Source organism: Pseudorca crassidens, chromosome 19 (assembly GCF_039906515.1).
Source record: "Pseudorca crassidens isolate mPseCra1 chromosome 19, mPseCra1.hap1, whole genome shotgun sequence".
In the NCBI taxonomy this organism is placed as follows: Eukaryota; Metazoa; Chordata; class Mammalia; order Artiodactyla; family Delphinidae; genus Pseudorca; species Pseudorca crassidens.
Window position 1 is genome coordinate 17,623,294 of NC_090314.1, and position 27,671 is coordinate 17,650,964.

General features: G+C 37.5%; 1 protein-coding gene across 4 annotated transcripts in view; it reads left to right on the top strand.

Annotated features, from left to right (window-relative positions):
- SSH2 (slingshot protein phosphatase 2) overlaps positions 1-27,671 on the top strand; it is a 252,214-nt gene that overhangs the window by 89,711 nt on the left and 134,832 nt on the right. For all 4 annotated transcript variants that reach the window (XM_067715348.1, XM_067715346.1, XM_067715347.1 and 1 more), the window contains one exon: positions 17,299-17,342. In XM_067715348.1, coding sequence (XP_067571449.1) covers positions 17,299-17,342 — 44 coding nt within the window. The remainder of the gene's footprint in view (positions 1-17,298; positions 17,343-27,671) is intronic.

Below are 27,671 nucleotides of genomic sequence, written 5' to 3' on the forward strand. Positions count from 1 at the left end.
AGTATGGCCAACCTAGATCCCACTGTGATCGTCAGGCAGAATTAGAGCCAGGTTGATTTTCGCAAAGCCAAGAGCTATGCATTGTACATTAAAATGTGCTTTTATGGGAATGAGGATTGGAAGAAACCAGGATTAGTAGAGAGGAAAGTAAGAGTACCTGGCTCATATGAAGTTTTTCTTCAATGATTATATGACATCATTTTAACAAAAGCTTTTCATATCTAGAAATATACACGACTTAAAATTTGCTGAATTTAATGAGATTGAGGAAGTGCAGCACTTTATGTTAACTAGTTGCCAGTCTCAGGTGACTGAGCTGGTAGGTCACATATCACTGGAGATGCTGAACGATTAGGCTAGTATACAGGGAGGTAGCAGCATTTTTTAAGAGGGCCTCGGTGATTCTGGTTCTGTGATTATATTAAGTGTGGCCTTTGCCCTTAGCTACAAATTTGACCCAGGTTATTATTTAGCTCTTGTTTCCAGTCTCTTATGATCATGAATTCCAAGGCTTATTAGGTATAACACATTTAGATATCCTTTTGGTTATTATTGGCTTGGTTGACTGGTTAGTTTTTGTTTTTCCAATTCTTTTTTTCTATATAGTGGATCACAATTTTCCCCCTCCATGGTTTTTCATTATTTTGAAGTCCAGTTTACTCATTTTTCCTTTCCTTACCTAGAAACATTTTTTTTATAATTTATTTTTTCCAATGACTCACTCATCCAATAAATATTTATAGAGTATCTATTAGGTGCTTTACTCTTAATCAGGATAAGATGTGATTACATGTAATTATAATTCAAGGAAGAAGAGAAATACGAGAAGAAAGAACAGGACTTTTAGGAAAGGAGAGCTCATACCCAGTTGAGGAAGATCAGAGACTTTAGGATTTTTCATGATTTTTCCTCCTAAGAAGCAGGAACCAAGTCTTTGATGAAAGAGAGTCAAAGCGTAATATGTTTTTGACTGAGGCATTTCCGTGGGACATGGTGCTAAGAATAATTTGAAATGGTTTGGAATTCTGAATGGACTCTTTCAGATGCTTGTAGGTGGTACAGAAGAAAAGCGAAAGTGCCAGAGTTCTCATGGTTGATGGTTCCCCTAAGTAACAAAGGCAAAAATTGCTGCACAATCCAAGGACCCCTGGGAAGAGAGAGGTGGCAAGGGGCTGAGTTTAATCTAAACTGAATTTCATAAGAATTAAAACCTTTTTTAATTTTAATTTTTATTTATTTATTTGTTTATTTACTAGTTTTCCAATAGGCTTCCTTATAATTTGAAATCTAAAGTCTACCTTAATGGCCTCTGGTTGAGGTAGTCTCCAGAGCAGCCTTATATCAGACAATCAGTAGAAATGTTTTATTTAAATTTGTTTTATTCAGTAAACCAGTGATGAGGAACGAAAGGAAGCTTTGAGGAATAACTTCTAGAAGGGAGTTAGGATTTTTACTGCAGACAGCATAATTTCTGGGACCTGGGGCATGCTGTCAGTGTGTATGTGTGGTAAATACCGGTGGTACTATTTTATCTCCCAGCTATTGGTAGTTGCAGTTTTAGTTATGCTTATGTGATGGTTTGATTGCTTCCTTTATCGAAGTGAAAACATGACATGAAAGCATTTTGTTTGCCATCTCAATTCACTTTATTAGGTTGAGAGGTTTTTTTTTTTTTAATCTACGGCACACTTTATAGCTACTATTTTATTCTGTAGTTTCAGTTGACTCTGTTCAAGTTATATGAAATAGCAGTGTGTAATGTTTTGTTTTACCAACACTTAGTAGCCTTGGTTATTCTTTTCATGGGGTGTTCAAGACATTGTTTATCAGGAAAGTTATGGTTCTAGGAAATTAGGCAAGTAATAAATATTTCCTGGTAGGTGCTCAGAGGTATTTACTGACCAGGATATTATCTGTGGAATGCCTTTTTATACTTAACCTTTGCTTACAGGAATTGCATTTTTATGCAATTATTGGTGCCTTTTATTGATTCTTTGAATTTACACATTCAGCCAGCTTCCTATCGGGTCTGTACTAGTTTCTCAAGAAGAAATATTTAACCAATGAAAATGAGGATAGATGCTTTCATAGTTAAGCTTATTTATGTTAGAATCTATAAATAGGGGAGAGGGCTTCCTGTCAGTTACTGTATACTCATCTTGCCTTTTATGTTTACCTTTTTTTCTCCCTTCCCTAGTTCTGTTCAGTTTTGGGGGGAAAATCTAGATCAAAGAGTACATTACTAATAGATAACATAGAATAATTAGCAAAATAATCTGACTATATCATTATAGGCTTCCTGTAGTTACTTGTCAGATTCTAATGACCTTAAGCATCACTGGTGAGTTGTATTCTGATCTCCCCGAGGATGGCAGAAGAAAAGTATTGCATTGAAAAGTTGGTTGTAACAGTTTCTTCTGTCTTAGACTGTTAATTGGTGAGAGGGTGGCAGGGGGAAATGCATCAGTATTTTCCCAAAGTTTAGAGCATAAATATTTTCTTAAGTTATCTCAAGATATAAAAGTAAAAAGAAGACCAACGAGAGAACTTGAGGTTTGTGCAAAATGGAAGGGAATAGTAGATAGGAAGGAGCCTTGGGGAAGTAAAAGTGAGGTTACAGGAGAAAACGAGACATGTGGACGTAGTTAAAGAAAAATAATACTTAAAAGAGGGAGTAACTGAGAAGCTTCTGAGGTGGGTTAGTCTATATATTGACAACACATGATGCTGATTTTCAACCGTTGGAGGGAAATTCAGATGATTGCATGCTTCTCATAAGATTTTACCTTTCTTATGAAGGTATTCATGAAGTTTTAGTTAGACTAATATTAGTGGGGGAGATGCTGTCTTGTTACATGTTAGTTGGTGGGTTGTCAAGGTTAATGGTGACTGTGAGTGTAATTAAAATCTTCCTGCATTAAGTTGCCAATTACTTTTTTCTCTGTCATTTATTTCCATTAATAAAGAAAAGCAAGGAGTGTTTTAACTGTGGAAGACCTAATAATTGGTTTCTTTATTATGTTCAGTGTGTTAGCAAGGATCACTAGCTAGGCCTAACCTATATTAGGAATTAGATCGTACTCTGATTTATAACTTCATATTTTTTCCTTCTTTTCAATACCTATGTTTCACTTCAAGTAAGTTTGGAGGCTTTGCGTTTGTTTGTTGGTTTGTTTAAGTGCTGAATCAGCTTTTTCTGAACTTCTGTTTTTTTGTCTTTTGTTTATGGAAGCCAGATAAAGTTAATGACATGCCTGTAGTCTTAGGGATTAGTCCAAGGAGTCATAAGCACCTGATCTTCTCTTCGTATTTATTAACTACCATACCCCCCCCAAATTTAACTTCTATCTTAATTTTTCAGTATTAGGCACAAGCTTAACTTCAGAGTTACATACAGCAGTCCTCTGCAGTGCTCCTCAAACCTTTCCACGAGAAATTGCTCTAACAGCAGAACAGTGTGGATGCGGAACCCCTGGCAGTGTGGATATATAAAGTTTAAAGGAGCTTATTACAAGGCTGAAATGTATTTGAGTTCTTATGATTTACTTTAAATTTCATGCACATTTTTATGTATCTGTATCTCTGTTACTATAAAAATATTACTTCGCATCAAGTAAAATTGATACTCTCGGGGGCTTCCCTGGTGGCGCAGTGGTTGAGAGTCCGCCTGCTGATGCAGGGGACACGGGTTCGTGCCCTAGTCCAGGAAGATCACACATGCTGCGGAGCGGCTGGGCCCGTGAGCCATGGCTGCTGAGCCTGCGTGTCCGGAGCCTGTGCTCTGCAGCGGGAGAGGCCACAACAGTGAGAGGCCCGCGTAACACACACACAAAAAATTGATACTCTCGAAATATGCCTCAGTGTAGAGGCATCAGGGAAAGCCTCTGGAGAAGGGGACACCTAAGCTACAATCTGAAGGATGAGAAGAAGTAGGCAAGCAAAGACGGGAATGAAGTGTACCAGGCAGAGAGAAGAATATGGCAAAGTCTAAGAGATAAGGTGGCCTAGCTTGTTGGAAATACTGTAAGAATTTTAGAATAGCAAAATTCACCTGCAGTTGAAGTACCTGATATCTGAAATTAAATGTTGTCATTTTCCAGGGGAAAAGAAAATTCTTGTGATATGAGCACTGGTCAGCACTGGTCAAAACTACTTCCAGCTAATGGCAGAAAGTCAACCTACTAAATCGAAAATTGCCCTTGCACCTTTAACGAGAGACATTTTGTAAGAGAAAAAAACAGAAAAAGTGTTTATAGTACTTTGCAGATCTATTTTAGCATCTGAATGTGTGATGGAATTCTCAGTCCTTTTATTTAGATGTTAATATTGATGCTGTGTCCCAGTTAGTGAGACCTGAGGGACTCCCGCCAACACCCCTATATGACAGCTCCTCAGCCTACTAAGACAAATGCACATAGAAGGACCTCTGTCTGGTGGCCTCACCTTACTCTGACTTTAAAGGGTTATGAGCCCTTAGGACCAAGCATCTCCCCAGTTGACCAAAAGGAGAACCCAGATTGAAATCATGGTCCAGGTGGTATACACATTGTTAGGCTGTGTCTTGAGTGGTGGTTAGGATGTGCCTGAGATGGGTGGGGAAGATTGAGGTAAATTAGCCAGTGATGAGTGCTACTGTTGGCATTCCAAGGTATGCTTGTCATGTATAAGCACATGTGTCTGTCAGCCAAGCCAGATTCCCAAAGTATAACTTTTCCACCAGTCCATTTTGCAATTAAGACACATTTTATACCACATAAAGCTAACCTGTGAAAGATTTATCTGCTAGCTAAAGGCTCTTTCCAGGGTTGAAGGCACTGAAAATGGTCTTTAAGCAACAATGTATGGTGTTTACTCTTAGTGTTAGTTTTCTGTGGATGCACTGTTTCTCCAGTTCCATCACAGTGTAACCTTTGAATTGTCTGCCCTCTAGTGGAGATATGTGGTTAAATTAACCAGTGTCTCCCGGCTTTAGGAAAAATACCTAAGTTTTCTCAATTGGCTTTCCAATTTTAGCCTCTGTTTCCTTAGAATTTTTTATTACCACAAAAGCAACATATTTATAATTTTATTCTACTTTCTAAGATGCTGATAAATCCCCTCCCTGGCTTCCCCCTAGGATCAGGTCTAGACCCCTGCCTTCTGCAACTTATCTTTGCAGCTTACCTCAAGGCAAGCCCTGGGTTTCAACTCAACTGGTCAGTTCACCACCACCCCAGTGTGTCAGACATATTCCCACTGTCCTTTCCTTTTTGTTCATGTCTCAAATGCTCTGTCAGCCTCTGTGCCTCTTCAGATCTTCCTCTTCCTTCAAGACTGGATTCAAAGCTCTCTTGTTCCTGTGAACACTGTACCCACAGTGTTCTCACTTCTGAACTCCTATGCAATATACTTCCTGTGCCATAAATTTACACTGTATTTGTTGGATCAACTTTTCAAATATAACAGCCTTATCTCTTCAGGCAGATAAGCTCCTTGAGCATAGTACTGTCTTGTATTTCTTTTTGTCTCTGGTGGACTCTAGCAGCTCTAAATGAATATGTTGATTATTTATTTGCCATTCAAAGATATTGAGCATCCTGCCTCTATCTTTTCCCCTGTTTATGGCTGAAAAGCTAATTGTCTAGATTTAAATATAAATATTAACAAAATAGCAATGCATTTCCCCCTAATCAAAACTGACAGCAGTACATCTGTTTTAAATATTCTATTTTCTTTTTGGTCAGAACCAGTGACGGTATTTATCAACTCCTTAGTTTGAAAATGACTGGAAATTTGAAAATAATCATGCTGTTAGTTTAGTAATATTTGGTAAGTAATCAGTGTTGCTTCTTTACCCTTCTGCATGTGTTCTTTGACCTTATTTCTGAATAATGTTTCAACTTAAACTTTGGTTGATCATAGTCTAATTCTTTATATCCATAACCAATTCAAAGATTTAATATTAAAAGACTCTTCATACGTGGATTTTACTTAGCCTCCCCCAGGTGTTATCAATGCTTTTTATAGTTTAAATTCCTTGTGGAGGAATGCTAATCATGTATATCAGAGGACCAGTAATAAAACCAGAAGCCAAGCTAAGCAAGTGGGGTGTAGCTAGCAGGACACACAAACAAGAGAACAGATTATAGAGGCACTATCTCCAAGGTGAAGCTAAGATCAGAGTCAAGAATTTTAAACCAAAGGTTAGAGAACAGTAAAGATGTTGCCATGGGTAGAGGTGATATTCAGAATATTTAGCAATATGGCACAGCTATCAACCAATCAGAATAGGCAGGAGTAAGACCTGGAGGTCCTCTACTCTACCAGGCATTAACCTGATTGTTGCTGGATCGTGAAACATTCAGAGGGGCTCTAGGTAACCACTCTTTACCATTCGGTATTTCAGTGTGTAAACAATTAGTACACTTGTACCACCATGTCCTGGCTGAACATAAGACCATATGTCCTTATTGAGGCCTCAGGCTACAATGAAGGAAATGGACCAAGTGTGAGGTCTTCAGAGAGTGGGATGTGGAATTTCACTTTAATAGAAGGAAACAGAATCTGGACAGGGAGATAAAGACAAGGTCTTAGGCCCCTATTGGTGTACCTGGAGTATTCCTTTAAGCAAGAGGAGCAGTTTGTTCCAGTAGAAGGTATATTCACCCTTCCCAGACAGAATCCCGACTGCTCCTTACTCTTAGGTTACTTTGAGCAAATTATCTCACTTTCATGAGGCAGTTTCTTCAGCTGAAAAATAAGTATTAATCATACCTGTGCTGCATTTATCCTAGGTTGGCTCAAATGAGATAATAGTCATGAAAAGACTTTAAATTATGGAGTGGCACACAGGCAGAGTCTTATTATCTTATGACGGATGCTGCTTGCTCTCTACTCCATGTTTAAGCACTCATTTTGGATTGACAAACCAAGGATATGACCAATAATTGAATGGAGATGAGGCACATGATATACTGAGTTAACCTAAAGTGTATTCCCAATTTTGCCACTTACTGGTTACCATACCTTGGTCAATACTTATTAATTAATCTAATACCTACGGAGCATCTTCTGTATGACTGCCACTATGCAAACATAGTCCTGCTCTTACAGAGCTTACTGTCTAGGAAGGGAGACGTAAGATCTTTCTGGAGAGCTGAGTTCCCATCGTCACTGATCTCCCTGGCACCTAGCACAGTTATCTGGAGGAGGAGTAGCTCTGTGTACTCTGAGCTTTTTGATGTTTTTCCAGACCTTAAAGACAAATGTTTTCAATCTAAACTGTCAGAGCAGGAGCTTTTAAAATGTGCAGATCCTTGGGCCCCACACCTCATGGTGTGCTGGTAAATGTTCAAAAACCTGTTTTCTGGGTAAGGGCTGCTTTGTAGCATTTGCTGACTTCCCTGGTAAATACTCCTAGCATGGCTAATTTCAAGCTACCAATGTGAGTCTCATAAGATCCCTAAAAATCTAGCAATTGGCTCTAGCACACCACTGGCTTCACCTCAGAGCTAAAGAATAAAAGCCTGGAGGCATGAGGCCTGGAGATTTTTGTTATTAAAAAGGGTTTGAATGGAGCCAGAGTTAAGAACCAGTGACCTATGAAGTTTCCATATTGCATGCTTGTCAGATGTGACAGATTCAGACTAGTTGCTTTTTAAAACCAAGTAGCCTCAAGGAGTTGGATCTCTGTGGTAGAAAAGACAGTCTAGCAACTCTCTAATTATGGCAAGTGGGTGGGTTAAGTCACATATCTTAAATAAAATGTTTAACTGGAATAAGGATTGTAAACAAAAGGCATCCAATAACAGCTCTACACCCAGAGCTCGGGTTTTCTAGTGGGCAGTGACTGGACTGTGATACGTCTTAAACTAGCTGTTGACCAAAGACTTGGTGTTCTTCAGAGTTATTGAAGTCACATTCTAATCAAGCTGTTTTTCTCATCACTGAGGAAGTACCTCATTAACCATTCCAACTGTGTTTCATACATATTTGTATTTGAAAGGAATTCAAAGGAAACACTTGAGAAATAGTAGGTGTCTCACAGAAGTTTTCTACTGCTTGAAATCATGGGCAAGAAAGTTTATTTAGGGCTTCTTAAACCCTGTCGTGAGAGCATGGTGTGGCTTTGATGTCAGTAATAAGTATTGCACTGTATTCTGGCTTCCATATTTTACTTTAATGCATGTTACATCTCTCTAAAATATGACTAGATTGACTCTCTGTTTTGGTTCCTAATACCAGCAAGTACTATTCACCTCAATTTAAGCTAGACTTTGAAACAAAGTCAAATTATATTGGGACTGCTGATTTGATGGTGTCTGACCTTCTTACAGACCAGCTTCTCAGATGTGAGTGCCCAGGTTATTCATTCTGGTCCTGGACAGTAGAGTGTGTGTGTGACCACACTTGCAGGTCCTTTCTGATCTTCAGCCTTCCAAATGGGAGGACACTTCGTTATAGACACCAGCCTATAAAAGTATCCCTGTGGCCTTCAGTGCATCTTGTACTGACATAAGAATCATCTTCTTTATTCTTTACTCTCCTGGATATCTCTATGGCCCTAGTCTTTAGAAGTTCTACTTCATTAACTCTCTTGCCTACATACTTACTAGCTGGTCACCAGAATTGGTAGAGTTGATTAAAGATGGCTGCAGATTCTTTGCTATTTCTCCCACTGAGAGATAGTGTCTAATTCCCCTCCCCTTGAACCTGGGCTAGACTTCTTTAATACACCAACAGAGCATGGCAAAAGTGACACTGTGCCAGCTCTGAGCCTAGCCTTTTGGAGTTCTAAGCCTCCATGCGAAAAGACCAACCCTGAGGCCACAATGGACTTTGAGAAGGCCCAATCCATAGATGTTCTAGTTGACTTTCCACTTGAGCCCCGCTTTCCAGTTTTCCAGGCTGAGATGTCAGACATGTGAGTAAAGCTGCCTGGACCCTGACTACTGGCCCACCTTCTAGCTAAATACCACCTGAGTAGCACTGACTGACCTTTAGCAATGCCATGTGGAGCAGAAGAATTGCCTAGCTAAGTACTGCTTGAATTTCTGACCCATGAAATCATGAAATATAATAAATTAGTAGTTTGTTATTAAGCAATGGATAACCCAAACTGCTGGTTCCATCCCCATCTTCTTTGTCTCTTGTTTCTAGGAGAGAATCTAAGCCTTCTCTTACCAGTAACCAAGTGCCAAAATGGTGCCTTCACTTCCTCCTAAACCTGTGTTCTTCACGTTTGCTTCTTCCAAAAGCCAGAAGCAGGACTTTTCTGATTTCGAAGCTCACGTCCATTCTTAGGAAGACTACCAGATTACTTTATCCTGTCTGACAGACACCTCCCAGTATTAATTTTCTCCCAGGGGCAGAAGTGACTGATGGATAATCTGAAGTCCAGTTAATGGATAATCCACAACCACTTTTTGTGATCATAGGACTGTTATCTTAATATTCCTACCTTTATGGACTCGTAACATCAATATTACTTGATAGCCTTAACCCCCAATACCCGTACCTTTGCTCCAGCAATTCACAGCTGCTCACCATTCCCTAAATGTCCAGACTCTTACTCCTCTTTCTGTTCCTTTTGCCAACGTTTCTGCCTGAAATACCCTTTCCTTCTATTTTCCATCCAACACAAACCCACTAATTCAAGCCCAGCCTGAAAATTAACTTCTATGAAGCATATCCAAGCCCCACAGTTAGTCATTTCCTCCTCTGTTGTTTCTATAGCATTTTGAATATCCGCTGCTGTAAGCCAAATGACATATCATTATAATTTTTTGGCTTATGGAACTGTCTCCCCTAATACAATGTGAACTATCCAAGGATAAGGGCAGTTTTGCTTAATTTTAATTCCTGGTGCCTAGTACCTAACACATAATAGGTAGTCAATTAGTGTTGAATGAGTGAATGAATACATAAATGAGAGCAAGTGAATGATTCTGTCTGTTTAACCAAAGGGAAAACCTAAGGTATTACTTCCAGATCTTTGTCACAGGCTAACTCCTGAGCAACAAAAACTATTCTTTTAACCGGCTAAGGAGAAAACATAACTGGCATAGTCCTCACTAGCTGAGAATGCACAGCCAATTAGCTCCAAGTGTTCACATGGTTTTAGTTCACCGCTCTAATCACGCATTCATTCAACTCTTTATCGAGTTCCATCTGCACCTAGGGCATTGTGCTAAACGCAGAGTGAGATGCAGAGGGAAAATAAGGCAGATTACAGTCTGATAATGGAACATAAAACAAGAACCCAGTGGTAACCCAGAAACAGATCTCGGTAGTGCCACAGGAAACATGCACAGTGACGGTCAGGTTTGGAGGGAGGCAGACAGCCTATCAGTAAAGTGATAGAAGAAATACCATGAACTACTGGCTTTTGAAACCAGCTTTGAATGCTAGGGAAGGATATAGGAGAGGGGAGAGGGGCCTTCCAGGATGATGAAACAGCACAGACAAAGGAAGTTAATAGTTGCTTTTGAAAACTGATGAATGAGTCCACTTGGATTGGAGTGTATGGAGAGTGTAAAGAACCTTGCAACAATAAAGCTTGGGAAATTATTGCTTAACACCTACCTAGCCTGGTGTTTTTCAAGGCTGGCAGCACTTCCAGCCTACTTCTCAGCAAATATGACTTGGGTGCTTACGTTTTTTCCAAACATCTTTTACTTAGTTACCTACTTTTATGCTCAGGTATTAAGTAGACTAATAAGAATACATTAATTTTTCAATTCATACTTAATGGTTCCCGAGTACCCTAAAATTATGTATTTTATTTTTTAATTGAAGTATAGTTGATTTACAATATTATATTAGTTTCAGGTGTACCACATTAGTGATTCAATATTTTTATAAATTATACTTCACTTAAAGTTATTACAAAATAATGGCTATATTTCCCTGTGCTGTATAATATATCCTTTTTACTTATTATACATAGTAGTTTGTATCTCTCAATCCCATACACCTATCTTACCCACCCCCTTCCCCCACCTCCACTGGTAACCACCAGTTTGTACCCTATATCTATGAGTGTGTTTCTGTTTTGTTACAAACATTTGTTTATTTTATTTTTTAGAGTCCATATATAAGTGATAACATAGAATATTTGTCTTTCTCTAACTTATTTCACTGAGCATAATACCCTCTAGGTTCATCCATGTTGTTGCAAATGGCAGAATTTCATTCTTTTTTATGGCTGAGTAATATTCTATTTTTTTTATATATATATATATATATACATGCCACATCTTCTTTATCCATTCATCTGTTGATGGACACTTAGATTGCTGCCATATCTTGGCTATTGTAAATAATGCTGCTATGAACATTGGGGTGCATGTGTCTTTTTGAGTCAGTGTTTTCTGAATACCCTAAAATTAAATGCACATTCAGAATCTCACACCATATTGTTTATAGGTCAAATTTTTCTTAAGAACATCAAGAAGAAATTATATTCTTTAAATAAAAACTACTTAACAATAGGACTCTGGAATATTAAAAAAAGTCAACAAACATATTTAATCATTTAATTAATTAGTTCTCCTTATACATCAGAAATTACTCTGTTTACTAAGAAGAAACTAATGTTTATCTCTACACTTTTCTCCTTGTGATTTCTAATGTTCTGAGCATGTTGACTACTGGCATTCCTTTTTTCTTTTTCTTTTTTTTTAACTAACAATATGTGAAGTTACTTGACAAGGTAGGTGGTTATATATGGTCTGGTGTATGCACTTGTTACAATAGAATGGTAAGCATTCTCCCTTTACCTACCATTTAAATGCCACTATTCAAGATAACTGTATTATCTGGTAATTAATCTTGCTGAATAAGCAATGTTGTATCTTTGCGTTTTTGGCAGTGAATTCCATTGAAATAAGCATAATCAACCCTCTTCATTAAAAAAAAATCCACTTTACCTTAGGCCTATAATGCCTTGACATACTGAGTTGTTTTTGTTTTTGTTTTCTAAATCTCTTTTTCCAAGTAAGATGAAAGGGAAGCAAATCATTCATTGGCCTGACTATTGTAATATTAATCTAAGAAAGAAAGAAAAAAAAGTCATGTGGGTATCTTGTGTTAGAAACACTTCTCTGACTTGCTTTTTTTGTGGGCCAAAGGAATTTCCACTCCTTTGGCACTATTTTAAAGTGTAGAAGTCATAGAAGAAAGGTGACAAAGGATATTACTTTATTATAAGCCATGAGAAAAGTTATGCTTTTTTCTGCAGTTCCCTTCCTAACCACTGTCCCGGGGTATAGGTACCAAATGCAGATTCTTAGTTAAGAAGCAGCTGGTTATAGCAGAAATGTAGACCTGAGTTCAAATCATGACTCCACGTGGCATTTATTGGCATTGTGACCTTTAGCAAGCTGCATAGGGTTGTGGTGCACATTAAATAAAATAACATATAAAGTACCTGGCCCATAGTAGTGTAAAATAGATGTTAGTTTACCTCTATAGATGTAACTGGTTTTAGCTGTTTGTGGCCTCTAAGGAAACATCAAGGGTATTTTTGCTTTTTATTTCTCATCACAATTCTCATAGGTAGAAAAATCTACCAAAATGCTGAAAATAATTTGAATTATCTCTTTTTGGTCAGCTCATTTTATGTATGAGGGAAAGGATATTAAGTTAGTAATAGCCCATAAACATCTAAAAGGGTACTCAACCTTACTAGTAGTCAAGGCACAGCAAATTAAGACCATGGTGAGATACATATAACACTAGATTGGCAAAAAAGAAAAAGAAAACATCTGATGATTTTAAGTGTTGGCTAGGATTTAGCACAACTGAAACTCTCACTCCTTCCTGGTGAGAGTATAGATTGGCACAACTACTTTAGGAAATAATTTGTCACTACCTGGTAAACTTGTACCTTTAGTTATTCTGTGACTCTGCATTTCTACTCCTAGGTACCTTAGGTATACCTATATCCCATTGACACCCTTGTGCATGTAGACCAAAAGACATTTCAAGGAAGTTATAGCAGCATGGTTGATGTCACCAAAAACAGGAACAGTCCAATCTATCTGAGTCGAATGGGTAAACTTTGATATATTCCTATAATGCAGTCTTTTACCCCAGCAAAAAAATGAATGAACTGTAGCTATAGGTAATAAGTGGATGAATCTTATTAGCATAATATTTAGTTTTCAAAAAACATATTGGTGTAAAAATAAAATACAGTGTGTATGTGTGACAAAAAATAAAAAAATAATAAACATATTGGGAAGACTGCATAAATGTAATACAATTTTTAAAGCCCCCAAACAATCAAAACTAAATAATATATTGTTTAACAATATAGACATCATGTAATTTTTTTAATAGTGGAATAAAAAATAATGCAAAGAACCAATATGTAAATTAAAATGAAATTCTAAAAAATATTCAAATAATACAAAATAAGACAGAAAAAGGAGAAACAGAGGTATAAAGGTATAGGGGACAAACAGAAAATAAATGGATTTGGTTCTACCATGTTACTAACTATATCAGTAATTACATTAAATGTTAAGGACTAACCACTACAATTAAAAGGCAAAGATTGTCACAATGGGTAAAATAAAGCAAGATCCAACTACATTCTGTCTATAAAAGACATTCTTTAAGTTATAAAGAGATTGAAAAATATACCTTGCAATCAGTGAGCATAAGTCTGGAATAGCTATGTTAATATTAGATAAAGTAGATTTCAAGATAAAATGTCTTACTAGAAGATAAAGGTATCCTGAAAAATAAGAATCAAGTTAAAGGATTTATATTTCTTTCAAAACTTACTATGAGCTATAGTAATAAAGATATAGTACTGGCATAAAGAATGACAAATAGATCAATGGAACAGAATAAAGAACCCAGAAGTAGACCTCACTTACACTGTCATTTGATTTTTTACATGGAGCCAAGTTATCAAATGGAGAAAGGAAAGTCTTTTCAATAAATGTGCTTGAAAACTTGAAATCGATATGGGGAAAAAAAAGAGCCTCTACCCCATCTCACACCACATACAAATATTTATTCAGGATAGATCATAGACCTTATACATAAAACCATAAAGGTTTTAATAAGAAAATATTATAGAGTATCTTTGTGACTAAAGGGTAGGCAAAGGTTTCTGAAGACACAGAAAACAGTAACTATAGGAGAAAAAAATTTCCAATTAGACTTCAGTTACAACTCTCACACATTGTTGATAAGCATGTAAAGTGGTATAAGCACTTTGGAAGCCCTGGTAATTTTCTCTAAAATTACACGTGCATGTGTTCCATGACCTACAAAAAACCAAAAGCACATGTCCACCAAAAAAACAGCAAAGAATGCTTATGTAAAAGTTTTATTCATAATAGGCAAAAACTCAAACATCCAGGGTATATATATCAATAGGAGATGAATAAACAAACTGTGGTATATTCATACAATGGAATCCTCAGGAATAAAAAGGAATGAACTCCTTTTACGTACAACAGCATAGGTGAATCTCAAAAACATTATGCTGAGTGAAAGAAGCCACACACAAAAGAGTACATACTATATGATTCTATTTATGTGAACAGGGAAACCATTTAAATGGAGTCATATGCTATATACTAATTTTTGATGGAAAAAAATTGTGGCGGAAGAAAAGTAAGAACAGTGGCTGCCTCTAGGTTGTGCCAGGTATTAAATGAGAGAAATTTCTGAGCTGATAGAAATGTTGCATTTCTTGGTAAAAGTTTGAGTTACACAGATACATACATTTGTCAAAACTCATTGAATGGTGCACTTAAGATTTGTGCATTTATTTCATTGTATATACATTTTACCTTAAAAGAAAAGAAAGAACTGTAATACCGCATTCTAATTATGTGCATTTAAGGGCAAGTACACTGTAAACTACTTTGAAATGCAACAGAAGAATAAGATGGATTGATCAGTGAGGCAGAAAGATGAATAGAGAAGTGATAACGCAAATATAAAAAAATGTTACTGGTAGAATCCAGATGGTGGATACACATGTTCACTATAAGATGTTTCAGCTTTTCTGTATGTATGAAATTTTTTATAGTAAAATGAAAGCAAGAAAATTATAAACTTAAAATTCAAGATAGTGGGACTTCCCTGGTGGTCCAGTGGTTAAGACTCTGCGCTCCCAATGCAGGGGACCCGGGTTCAATCCCTGGTCAGGGAACTAGATCCCGCATGCCACAACTAAAGATCCTGCATGTCGCAACGTAAGATCCCGCACAGGGCAATGAAGATCCCACGTCCTGCAACTAAGACCCGGGGCAGCCAAATAAATAAATAAATAAGGGCTTCCCTGGTGGCGCAGTGTTAGAGAGTCTGCCTGCCGATGCAGGGGACACGGATTCGTGCCCCGGTCCGGGAAGATCCCACATGCCGCGGAGCGGCTGGGCCCGTGAGCCATGGCCGCTGAGCCTGCACGTCTGGAGCCTGTGCTCCGCAACGGGAGAGGTCACAACAGTGAGAGGCCCACGTACCACAAAATAAATAAATAAATAAATATTTTTTTTAAAATTCAAGATAGTACTCACATCTTGGGCGAAGGATAAGAATGGGAGATAGGAAATAAGCACACAGGTAAATGCAAAGGTATTGGTACTATTCTAGCTTTTAAGTAGAATGTTGTTCACAGGTATTCATTTTATTATTGTGCCTTATAATTTACATGTATTTTAAATATATCTATTGTCATATAATTTTTCATACAATTAAAAAATGAGAAGAATACATCAGAAGTAGAGATCTATTAACCACTGATAACAATAATGAAGAATAATTTGTTAAATGAGATTCCAGGAAATCATTTCTATTTATTACAGTTCCCTTGGGCTCCAAAATCTAACATTTATCTTTGCGTATGAGTCTTCTCATTTTCATTCTTGCAAACTTTCCAGGTTCTGACTATTGACTGTAGAGACGATCGGTTCTTTTCATTTTAGCACCATTCTTTTCACTTCCTAAAGGGCATACTTCTGAACCTAAAACTTCCCCTGTAGGCAGAGTGTAATATACCATGACACCTCCCCTGTCCTCCCTCCGAGGGTAGGATCTTTGCTGTCTTCTTCCCTTTGTGCAAGATAATGGGCATACCTGAAATCAATAATGAAAATGAAATGGGAATAAAAGTTATAGAGCTGGTTGTGGCTGCCCAGGAGTGGAGGTAGAATGATGTAGAGGTGAATGGGGATGGTTCCATAAACTCGAAAATGTAGGTGACTTATCGGCAGACAGTACACGTATTGTTTGAGATTGTTTTGCTCCTCCTATTTTTGTGTTTGCCAAATAGGGCAAAAGTGACCAGAGTGCAAATATAAAATGTCAGAAAGCAAACTTAAAGAAAAAGTTAGCACCTCACTATCATTAATTATCTCATCTTTTCTCACTTTTCCTTCATGTTGCTATTCTTGTCTCCATGAAGATCTGTATAGTATCTTAACATATAATAATTCCTAACCTAGGTTAGGCAGGGGTGAATGATATGCTTTTTCAATGTGTGGGGAGGCAGTATTTTATCAGTTTTAATTCTAGCTTTACTACATGAGTTTCCTTGAGCAACTTCTTTCCTTTCTGTGAATTTCAGTTTCTGTAAAATATTCATATTTCATTGAGCTTATTAAATTGCCATAACACCCTCAGTTACTTTATGTGCCACTAAAAAAAATAAATATTGCAATTAAACTATGATTCAATGCTTTTTAGTCACATTGATTGTAAATTTATCCCAATTTATGTGTATGTGTTAGAATCAGTGTAACTAGGGTACCGTCAACCTTCTGAGTTTATAAGGAATAAGTTGGACAATGTACTTAAAGTGTTGAGCAAGGCACCTGGCATGTTATACTCAATAAGTAGTAGCCATTAAGGTAATGGTGACGTGATCATGAGCACTTTGCAAAATGGTGTTCATTGTTTAGGTGGTTCTTTGGGGATCAGAATCATTAATAGACCATCTTGATGAGATTTGTTGGTGAAAGTCAGAATACCCACTCATTTTAATTTTAAGTAACATAACAGTAACATAGCGTCTTCAGTTGGTTTTCAGAGGTAATTCTTTTAATTATGAGCACTTTGTTATTAAAAAAAATTTGTAGACTATTGTGAAAGTTTCCTCCAGGAGTAAATTATGTTGATATATATCAACTCCCTGGATTGGTTGAAGTCACTTTTTATAGAGAGAATTTAGTTTAAGTACACGGCATCAATGAGATATTCCTACATGTAAAGCTTAGTAAAATTACATTGTTGGTATTATGATATGAGACCTCAGATTTTAAAGTTTTTTTTCTCATTTTTCTGTCTATACAGGAGGCAGACAGTGGGGAGGAGGAATGCCGATCACAGCCCAGGAGGTATGTTTGTTCATTACATCCTATAGTATTCTGTAGTTAGTGTGTTTTCTCTAATTCTTTCTCAGTCTTGTCATATTAGTTGATCCTCGTTTTCCAAGATGCTTAGTTGGTCTCTCAAAATGGAATTACTTTAAGAATTCAGTTACTGGGACTTCCCTGGTGGCACAGTGGTTGAGAATCTGCCTGCCAATGCAGGGGACGTGGGTTTGAGCCCTGGTCCGGGGAAATCCCACATGCCGCGGAGCAACTAAGCCCATGCGCCACAACTACTGAGCCTGCGCTCTAGAGCCTGTGAGCCACAACTACTGAGCCCGTGTGCTGCAACTACTGAAGCCCACGTGCCTAGAGCCGGTGCTCCGCAGCAAGAGAATGCACCACAATGAGAAGCCCTCACACTGCAACGAGGAGTAGCCCCCGCTCACCACAACTAGAGGAAAGCCCATGCCCAGCAACCAAGGCCCAATGCAGCCAAAAAAAAAAAAAAAATTAAGAATCCAGTTACTGACTCAGAAAGATTTTAAATGGTAGACTGCATTATGTTGTGCACCTGAAACTAATATAATGTTGTACGTCAGTTATACCTCAGTAAATAAAGTAACTAATTAAGTGGTAGATTTCTCTTTTTTTAATGCAGAAAGGCCAGTATTGGCCCAGCTTTGACCCAAGTCTCTAGAACTGTCTTGGGTAATAAAAAAGCAAATTTCTTTACCTTTTAGGAAAATGTCAACTAAGGAACATTTCAGCCTTCGGTTTTATACTTATTTTTGTCATTCATTTTGATAGGTTTTGGCAATTTTTACAGATTGGTTAATATTTCACTTCCTCAATACAAAGAATATACTAAGTAACTTACCCAATCTTTTAAAATACAATGAAACTTTTTTTTCTCCCTCTCATGGAATAGTGGGCATGTTATAAGGATACCAATACCTGCTGCCATTAAAAGAAAAAAATTATGAGAGACATCTAGGACATATATAATAACATTTCTGTTATCTTCTTTAAAATTTTTTATGGTAGTATTAAAGATTCAATAGTTCAGAATTCACTGAAATCCTTAGAACTTTGAAAGTCTGTAATAGCAATGTCAATGTTGTATGCAACAAACTATATTATATGATATTTTAATTTCTCAAGATTGCATGGAATTCAACTTTCCTGTTATAAACATTATTATACTGTGACACAATAGGGTACATCTTTTGTAAGAAATAAGTGCCTTTTAAAAATATTTGTTTAAATGTCTGTGGAATAAAATGTTTTTTTTTTAATCAACTCCCTCCCACAAGAAATAGTCTTGGTAAGTTCTAGATGGTCATTTAAATGCTACCAAATTTGTGTCCTCTGAACTCAATCACTAGATGATACTGAGAACGGATACAATAAATGTGTTCATTGTGGAGAAGCTGGCTAAAGGGCATGCTTCCTTAATGATAAATTATCGTGTATTTGTTGATATATATATATACCTCGCTTGTGTAAACCACAGCTTAGTATAAAAATAGTTTCCTTTCATCAGTAACTGAGGTTATTGGCAATATTTTTCCTGCCTTATTACAAAAATTTAGGCTTAAAGCTTAATTTCTCACTGTCTCTTAGGGAAGATCTGACAGTGAAGTGTCATTCTTTTGCATAGGACTACAAGACAGAAACCTAGAAGAAATTTTAGCTCATTGTTTACCAGAGACATCATAACCTTATTCCCATTAGAATGAAAAAGGATTCCAAAGGATTCTTAAATTTTCTGTTAGGCCAGATTTAAAGATCTCTGGGTTAATTTCTTTATGCATTTACTGGGGTAATTGTCCCCCAAAATTACATAATGATGAGGCAATGCAAGTCTATTTTCTTATTCATAGCACTGAATTGTCAAACCATTAAGAACCATAAAAACAGTATATCATTGAAACTAATACCAATTCCAGGTAATAAAAAAAGATGTTGCATTAATCTCTTATTTTAACCAAATGTCATTTATTGGGAAAGTCATAAGTTAAAAGTAGTCTTTTAGTATAATTAGCTCAAACTATGCTACCTTTAAAAACCAATGTTCACAGGCAAAAACAAACAAAAATAGATAAATTAGACTGCATCAAAATTTAAAACTTCTGTGCATCAAAGGACACAACAACAGAGTGAAAAGGCAACCCACAGAATGGGAGAAGATATTTGCAAATCATGTAGCTAATAAGGGATTAATATCCAGAATATAAAAAGAACTCTTTTACAACTCAGCAAGAAAAAAACAAACAACCTGTCTTAGTCAGCTTGGGCTCCTATAACAAAATACCATAGATTGAGTGGCTTAAATTTCAGACATTTGTTTCTCACGGTTCTGGAAGCTAGTAGTCCAAGATCAATGTGCTGGCAGATTTGCTTCCTGATGAGAACCCTCTTCCTGGCTTGTAGACAGCTGCTTTCTTGCTGAGTCCTCACATGGTTGTAAGAGAGAGGGTGCTCTGCTCTCTTCCTCTTCTTGAAGGTACACTAATCCTATCATGTTGGCCACACCCTCATGACATCATCTAACCCTAATTTCCTCCCAAAGGTTCCCATCTCCAAATATCATCACATTGGAGGTTGACTTCAGCATACAGACTTGGGGGGCATATAAACATTTAGTCCATAACATTACACCCATGCCCCCCAAAATTCATCTCCTTCTCACATACAAAATATATTCATCACATCCCAACAGCCCCAAAGGTCTTAACTCATTCTAGCATCAACTCTAAAGTCCAAAGTCTTATCTAAATATCACCTAAATGGGCTTCCCTGGTGGCGCAGTAGTTGAGAGTCCGCCTGCCGATGCAGGGGACACAGGTTCGTGCCCCGGTCCAGGAAGATCCCACATGCCGTGGAGCGGGTGGGCCCGTGAGCCATGGCCGCTGAGCCTGTGCGTCCAGAGCCTGTGCGTCCGGAGCCTGTGCTCCGCAACGGGAGAGGCCACAACAGTGAGAGGCCCACGTACTGCAAAAAAAAAAAAAAAAAAATCCTTAAATATCATCTAAATAAGATATGGGTGAGACTTGCGGCAAAATTCCTCTCCAGCTATGAACCTGTGGAATCAGATTAATTATACACTTTAAAATACAATGGTAGGACAGGCATAGGCTAGACATTCCCATTCCAAAAGGGAGAAATAGAAAGGAAAGAAAAGATGACAGGGCCCAAGTAAGTCCAAAACTTACTGAGACAAATCCCATTAGATCTGAAGGCTCAAGAATAATCCTCTTTGGTTTGATATTGTGCCTTCTAAACCCAGTGGGGAAGTAGTCCTGCCTTCAGGACTCACTGGAGTGGTGGTGTCATCTCCAGGGATCACCTGAGCAGCCCTGCACTTCTGGCTCCCTTGGATTACCACCCATGCAGTGTTCGGCAAGGGCCCACCTACCTGGCACCTTTGAAACTGACGTGGAGGCAGCCTTGCCTGTCAGCCCTCGCACTCTCTGCATGTGGTGGGAGTAGCAACCTTGACGATCTCTGAATCTTTTGGGGGTACTCTTCCCTTTTCTTGGAGAATGTTCATGTTCACAACCTCCCTTCATTCTGTCTCATTTTCTGTTTCTGATCTTCAGTGAGATTCCATGGATGTTACAATGATGGAAGAATTGGCTGCTCTTTACAAAAAAAAAGAGTAATCTAGTAACAAGCACACTAAAATTAAGAATTCAAAGGTAATGAATTGAGAGTGAATATTGCTAGAAACAAAAATTAGTAAGTTAGAAACTAAACTTCACAGAATTAAAAAGTGAAAGTTAAAACACGTTTTAACCATTGTGTTAGCAAAGATTTAGATTATTAGTATCCAAAAAAATAGCATTTTCTGCCTTATAAATTGGTACAACCTTTTTAGAGTGTAAATTAGCAGTATCAATTAAAATTCAAAATATTCTGGATTTGGACCCAGAACTTCCACTTTTAGAAGTTAATCCAGAACAAAGAGATGGACCCAAGAGTATTTGTTGCAACATTTTTTTAAACTTGGAAACATCCCAAATGTTGATTAATAAAGAAATAACTAACCAGTATTTCTATCGTGTATAGTACTCAAAATGTTTGATAAATGTTAATGTGTGGGAAAAAATTAGAAATTACCATATGATCCAGCAATTCCCTTTCTGAGTATATACTCAAAATAACTAAAAGCAGGGTCTTGAGAAATTTGTGCACCCATGTTCATAGCAATGTTATTAGCCAAAGGGTAGAAGAAACCCAAGTATCCATAGACAGATAAATGGATAAACAAAATGTAATATATACATATAATGGAATATTATTCAGGCTTAAAAAAGTAGGAAATCCTGCAATTTATGATGAACCTTGAGGACATTATGCTAAGTGAAAAAAGGCAGTCCCAGAAGGATTACATATTGTATAATTCCACTTATATAAGGTACCTACTGTAGTCGGATTCTCAGAGATGGGAAGTAGAATGTTGGTTGCCAGGGGATAGGGGAGGATGGATAGGGAGCTATTTAATGGGTACAGAATTTCAGTTTTAGAAGAGAAAAAAGTTCTAGAGATGGATAGTAGTGATAATTGAACAACGAACAACAGTGAATTACTTCATGCCTTGTACACTTAAAAATAGTTATTTAAGAGGGCAAATTTTATGTTATATATATTTTACTATAATTAAAAAACAAATGATCTACTCATGTCACACCAGCTCCTTTTTATGATATCTAATTCTGGCGCTGCTTTGTTGTTCCCAGGAGTTAAGCATTAAAAAAAATCATAATTGTTGGGCTTCCCTGGTGGCGCAGTGGTTGAGAGTCCGCCTGCCGATGCAGGGGTCACGGGTTCGTGCCCCGATCCAGGAAGATCCCACATGACGCGGAGCGGCTGGGCCCGTGAGCCATGGCCGCTGAGCCTGCGCGTCTGGAGCACAGGCTTCACAACGGGAGAGGCCACAACAGTGAGAGGCCCTTGTACCGCAAAACAAAAACAAAAACAAAAACGTAATTGTAGAACTAAAAATCAGGTTGTGTATTATTACCTTTTTGATAAAAATATAAATGGATGAAATTCAGTTCCAGTCTTTTCCTTTTTTTTCTTTATAAATTTATTTATTTTTGGCTGCGTTGGGTCTTAGTTGCTGCACACAGGCTTTCTCTAGTTGTAGCGAGCGGGCTTTGTTGCAGTTTGCGGGCTTCTCATTGCAGTGGCTTCTCTTGTTGCAGAGTATGGGCTCTAGGCATGTGGGCTTCAGTAGTTGTGGCACGTGGGCTCAGTAGTTGTGGCTCGCGGGCTCTAGAGCACAGGCTCAGTAGTTGTGGCTGACGGGCTTAGTTGCTCCGTGGCATGTGGGATCTTCCTGGACCAGGGCTTGAACCCATGTCCCCTGCATTGGCAGGCAGATTCTTAACTACTGTGCCACCAGGGAAGTCCCTCCAGTCTTTTCTTTTGCATATTTATGAACTGATAGCTTTTCGTCTTCTTGTGTCATAACCCACTTTGCTGACTGGGGAACAGCCAGGAAGGTGACTATAAAACGAAACCATATAACACACCAATATTCAATCATGTTGATTTATAAATGGTTATCTCATATGAGTCAACCTAATAAAATTGCAAGATAATAAATAAAAGTGAGCAAAAGAAAGATGCCATTGAAATAAATCTTGAAATCCCAAGACATCTTTTTTAAGGTGACTAGTTGTGGAAGGAAACAAAGTACCTTAGATCTAAATTTAGAAAATATTTTAATTATAGTAGAATTCTCACATTTCTGTATATATCAACTCTAAGCTAAGAATTGTATAAAGTAAAGAGAAAGAATAACCTTTAGGAAATTGTCTTTTGGCTCAGCAATTTACAGTATTGTACAATAATATAGTTTCAAACATCTCAAAGAAATCCCACTCACCCCCCGTACTACTTTTTTTAGACAAATGAATGTTTAAGCCACTCAGAACAGTTTTTATGTTTTCTCCCTTCAACTCAAGCAACATGTATAATATTTGTTACTATTTTTAATTACTCTGAATGTGTAGTTATTTTTCATGTTTAGCCCTAAACCTCTCCTGTTTTAGAACGTAATTTCTTCCTCTTCAGTTTTTCATAGACATAAAGAATTACTTACCATCTACTGAAAAAGTTCTGCACCTTTGAAAGCATGTTATTTTCTCTTAAGTACTTCAAACCTAACAATGAAAGTTTTGTTGCAGGTGGGGAAGAGAGAGAGCAAGTAGTGTGGGCCAGAGGAGTATCAGAAAATATCCTGGGAAGAGTTGGGTCTTGAACGAATGGGATTAGATAGGAGAACAGAAGAAGAGCATTCCAAATATAGGAGGATGGGGAGAGTGGGAGGATATCCCCAGAAGTCTGGAAGTAGGTGCTAATGTGTTCCAGGGACAATAAGAAGACAATTGTCTATATCTTAAGAGCAGAGGAGTTTTGATTTGATAGATCTTTGTCTAAAAGAATGGCATGAATGCCAGAAAAGAGTCTGGCAGTGTTATGCAGTATGAGAGGAGGCAGGAAAATGACTCAGGAAGCTGTTGCAGGCAAATGGCTAGAGGTGGGCAATCACCTCCAACTGACAGCAGCATGAGGACAGGGACTGTGTCTTTTATCTCAGTATCCACAGCAATTAGCCTGTAGTTGCCACTCAGTAAGTGCTTGTTTAATGAATGAATGAATGAAAGAGAATAGAATATTGGTTGATATCTTTACTAGAAATGATATAGTTGAAAAAGAGAACTTCTGTGAACACATATGAAGAGTTCACCTTTGAACATGTGAAGCAACAGGGCAGTAGTCAAGTGGAAACAGCTTGAAGACAGCTGAAAGAAAACATGGAATCAGGGCATGTCTTTGTGTAAGATATAATTTCACAATGGTACTGTGTTACTAATGCATTCATTTTGTGGCCAACTCTTTCTTCCAGATCTCTCTTTGGTACCTCGTCAGGTTCTCTTGAGATATGACTTCATTTAATTTCAGCCTATTTAGTGAAATAATTTTTGTATGGATTTAAATATCATAATGACAGTAAATACTACATTGCCCATCTTTAGGCTGTGGAAGGAAAACAGATGTACTTCTACCTGAGTATATGTTCTAGTTAAAGAATTTGTTAACCTAGAGAATAAGAGTATTCTACTTAAAATTTAAAAAAAAAAGTGGTAAAGAGGAAAAGTCTGCTGTAAATATGAACTGATAATTTATCCTCATATGTATATTTTTAAATTTTGAAGCAATCTCATAGAAAAATTGCTGATACAGTACAAGGAACTTTTTTTCCAGAGCCATTTGATAGTAAGATGCCCCCCTCACCTCACTTTTCTATTTTAAGAAACAGAATGATGATATTAATATTTCATGGAGAGGCCTTTTATTGAACTTATAGCAGAATATATGTGTGTATGTGATTGATTTACAAAAGTAGAGCTTTCCATATATTTAAGAACCGTCTCTAACTGATGATAGTGAAGCTCTTCATCTTTTGCTTTTGGCCCTCCTGAAGTCTGAATCTCCACCTCCCACCATATGGGTTACTATTCTGATCCAGAGAACTTTCAGCTATTTATAAATATTTTGATGTGGCCACCAGGGGATGTAGTGAGCTATCCTCTCATCCTCTTGAGTTCTGCCACTGCATGGAGTAGCCCCTTTAAATTGGTAAGTGCACACTTTGAAAGGTTCTTTTCCTAGCCACTCAACAAGAGTAAGAATTTTCACTTCCCTGAAGTACTCTGTGTTTCTGAAGAATGTATTCACAGATTCTATTTTATATTTATCTGACATGTTCTGCTTCTGGTAGCTACAATAGGCATTCCTCTTAAATCTGACATGAAAAGCAAACTAATTATTGCAGACATAATGAAATTAGGTATATCTATTAAAGCTAGGTAAATAATTTTACTTGGTTTTTTTCTTTTAATAATTTTACTTTTCCCCCCCAGATGTTATTCTTCAGGGTATTAAAAAAAAAAAAAAACAGAAAGCAATTACCCCTCAATTCTTGACTTTGCCAAAGTAAGTTTTTGAAAAGTTGTTTTTTTATAGTATAAAACTCCAGAGACTAATAAAGTGTCAAATACCTATTACTGCTGGGAGAGGATTCTGGGAAGATGGTGGAGTAGGAAGCCCCAGGAATCTGGCTCTCTATCTCGACAACAAATTGACCTGGCAGAATCTGTCTGACTTAACTATTTTCGAACTCTGGAGTCTGTTGAAGGCCTGCAACTACTAGAGGAAGAACTGGAGGGTAAATTGTGGTCAATTTCAGCTCTTAGCTCTTAGTAGCTATCCATCCCTCCCCCTCAGCCACATGGTAGGCAGCTGTGCACATGTTCCTGGTGTAGCTTGCACAGGGCTCATATAAGATGGGGTGGGCAAAAAAGACCCTGTCCTCCAGATATCAGGGATCTGTGATCTGATAGCTGAGTGCCACTTCTGATCATAGAGGTGCAGACAAAGGGGCAGGCAGCCAGTATTGCTGCATCTCTCCCCTTTGTTGCAAGCCCCTCTCCCTCATGCTGAAGTGACATCCAGGGATTTAAAGGGCTAGCACCCTTTTTTTCTCCCCCTTCACTTTTTGCCTTTCCACCTTTTGGGAGTCAGACATTAAAGACAGGACTTCAAAAGCAGCTCATATAGGGGGAAAATTAGAATATGTCCACATATGCCTAGGGAAAGGCTCAGAAAAGACCTGAGAAGACCTTAAGCTTATATCTCAGACTGATCCTTGGCACAGAGATGGCCTACAGCAATCAGAAAAACAAAAACAATAACAAAAAAATAGTAAACCCCGGGGAAGGTGGAGAATCTGATTTCCAAAGTTACCACATTATTAGATTCACACTAATACCACATTATTATTGTTCAACAAAAAAATCACAAGGCATACAAAAAAGAGTAAAGTATGACCCATTCAAAAGAAAAAAATAGCAGAAACCATCCCTGAAAAAGATCTAATGGCAGATATACTATACAAAGACTTTAAAACAACCATCTTAAAGATGTTCAAAGAACTAAAGGAAGCCGTGAAGGAAGTTGTGAAAATGATGTGTGAACAAAATGGAAATGTCAATAAGGAGATAGAAAATCTAAAAAGAAACCAAAAAAGAGCTTCTGGAGCTGAAAAGTACAGTAACTAAAATTAAAAATTCACTGGATAGATTCAGAGGCAGATTTGAGCAGGCAAGAGAAAAGATCATCAGACTTGAAGATAGGACAATGGAAATTATCAAGTCTGAGGAATAGAAAGAAAAAGGACTGAATAAAAGCAAGCAGAACTTAAGGGACTTATGGGACATCCTCAAGAGGACCAACATATATATCATGGGAAACGCGGAAGGATGAGAGAGAGCCAGAGCAAATATTTAAAGAAATAATGGCTAAAAACTTCCCAAACTTGGGTGTTCCCTGGTGGCCTAGTGGTTAGGATTCCAGGCTCTCACTGCAGTGGCCCAGGTTCAATCCCTGGTTCAGGAACTGAGATCCTGCATGCCACGTGGCACAGCCAAAAATCAACAACAACAACAACAAAAACCTTCCCAAATTTGTTGAAAGACACTATAAATATCAAAGAAGCTCAACAAACTCCAAGTAAGATGAACTCAAAGAGACACACACTGAGACACATTATAATAAAACTTTCAGAAGACAAAGACAAAGAAAGACTCTTGAAAGCATCAAGAAAGAAGTGCATCATCACATACAAGGGATCCCCAAGAAGAATATCAGCAGATTTCTCATCAGAAATCTGGAGGCCAAAATTTTTCTTATCAGAAACTTTGGAGGCCAAAAGACAATTGGCCAATGTATTCAAAGTTCTAAAAGAAAAAAACAGTCAACCAAGAATCCTATATTTGGCAAAACTGCCCTTCAAAAGAGAAAGAGAAGTTAAGATATTCCAGATAAATAAAAGCCAAGGGAGTTTATGACCACTAGACCTGCCCTGCAGGAAATGCCCAAGGGCTTCCTGCAAGGTAAAATGAAAGGACATCAGATAGTAACTCAAAGCCATATGGAGATACAAAGATCTCAGTAAAGGTAAATACATGGGCAATTATAAAAGCTAGTATTATTGTAACCTTGGTTTGTAACTGCACTTTTTGTTTTCTGCGTGATTTAAGAGACTAATACATTTAAACTAAAAATCCCCCAATGATTAGTGTAAAAGCTAGTGTTACTGTAACTCTGGTTTATAACTCCAAATCTTGTTTTATACATAATTTAAGAGAGTAATGCATTTAAAAGAATTATTAGTTTATGTTTTGGGACACAATGAATAATGGTGTTGTGACATCAGAAACTGAAAGGAGTGGAGACAGAGCTGTAAAGGAACAGAGTTTTTGTATGTTATTGAAGCTA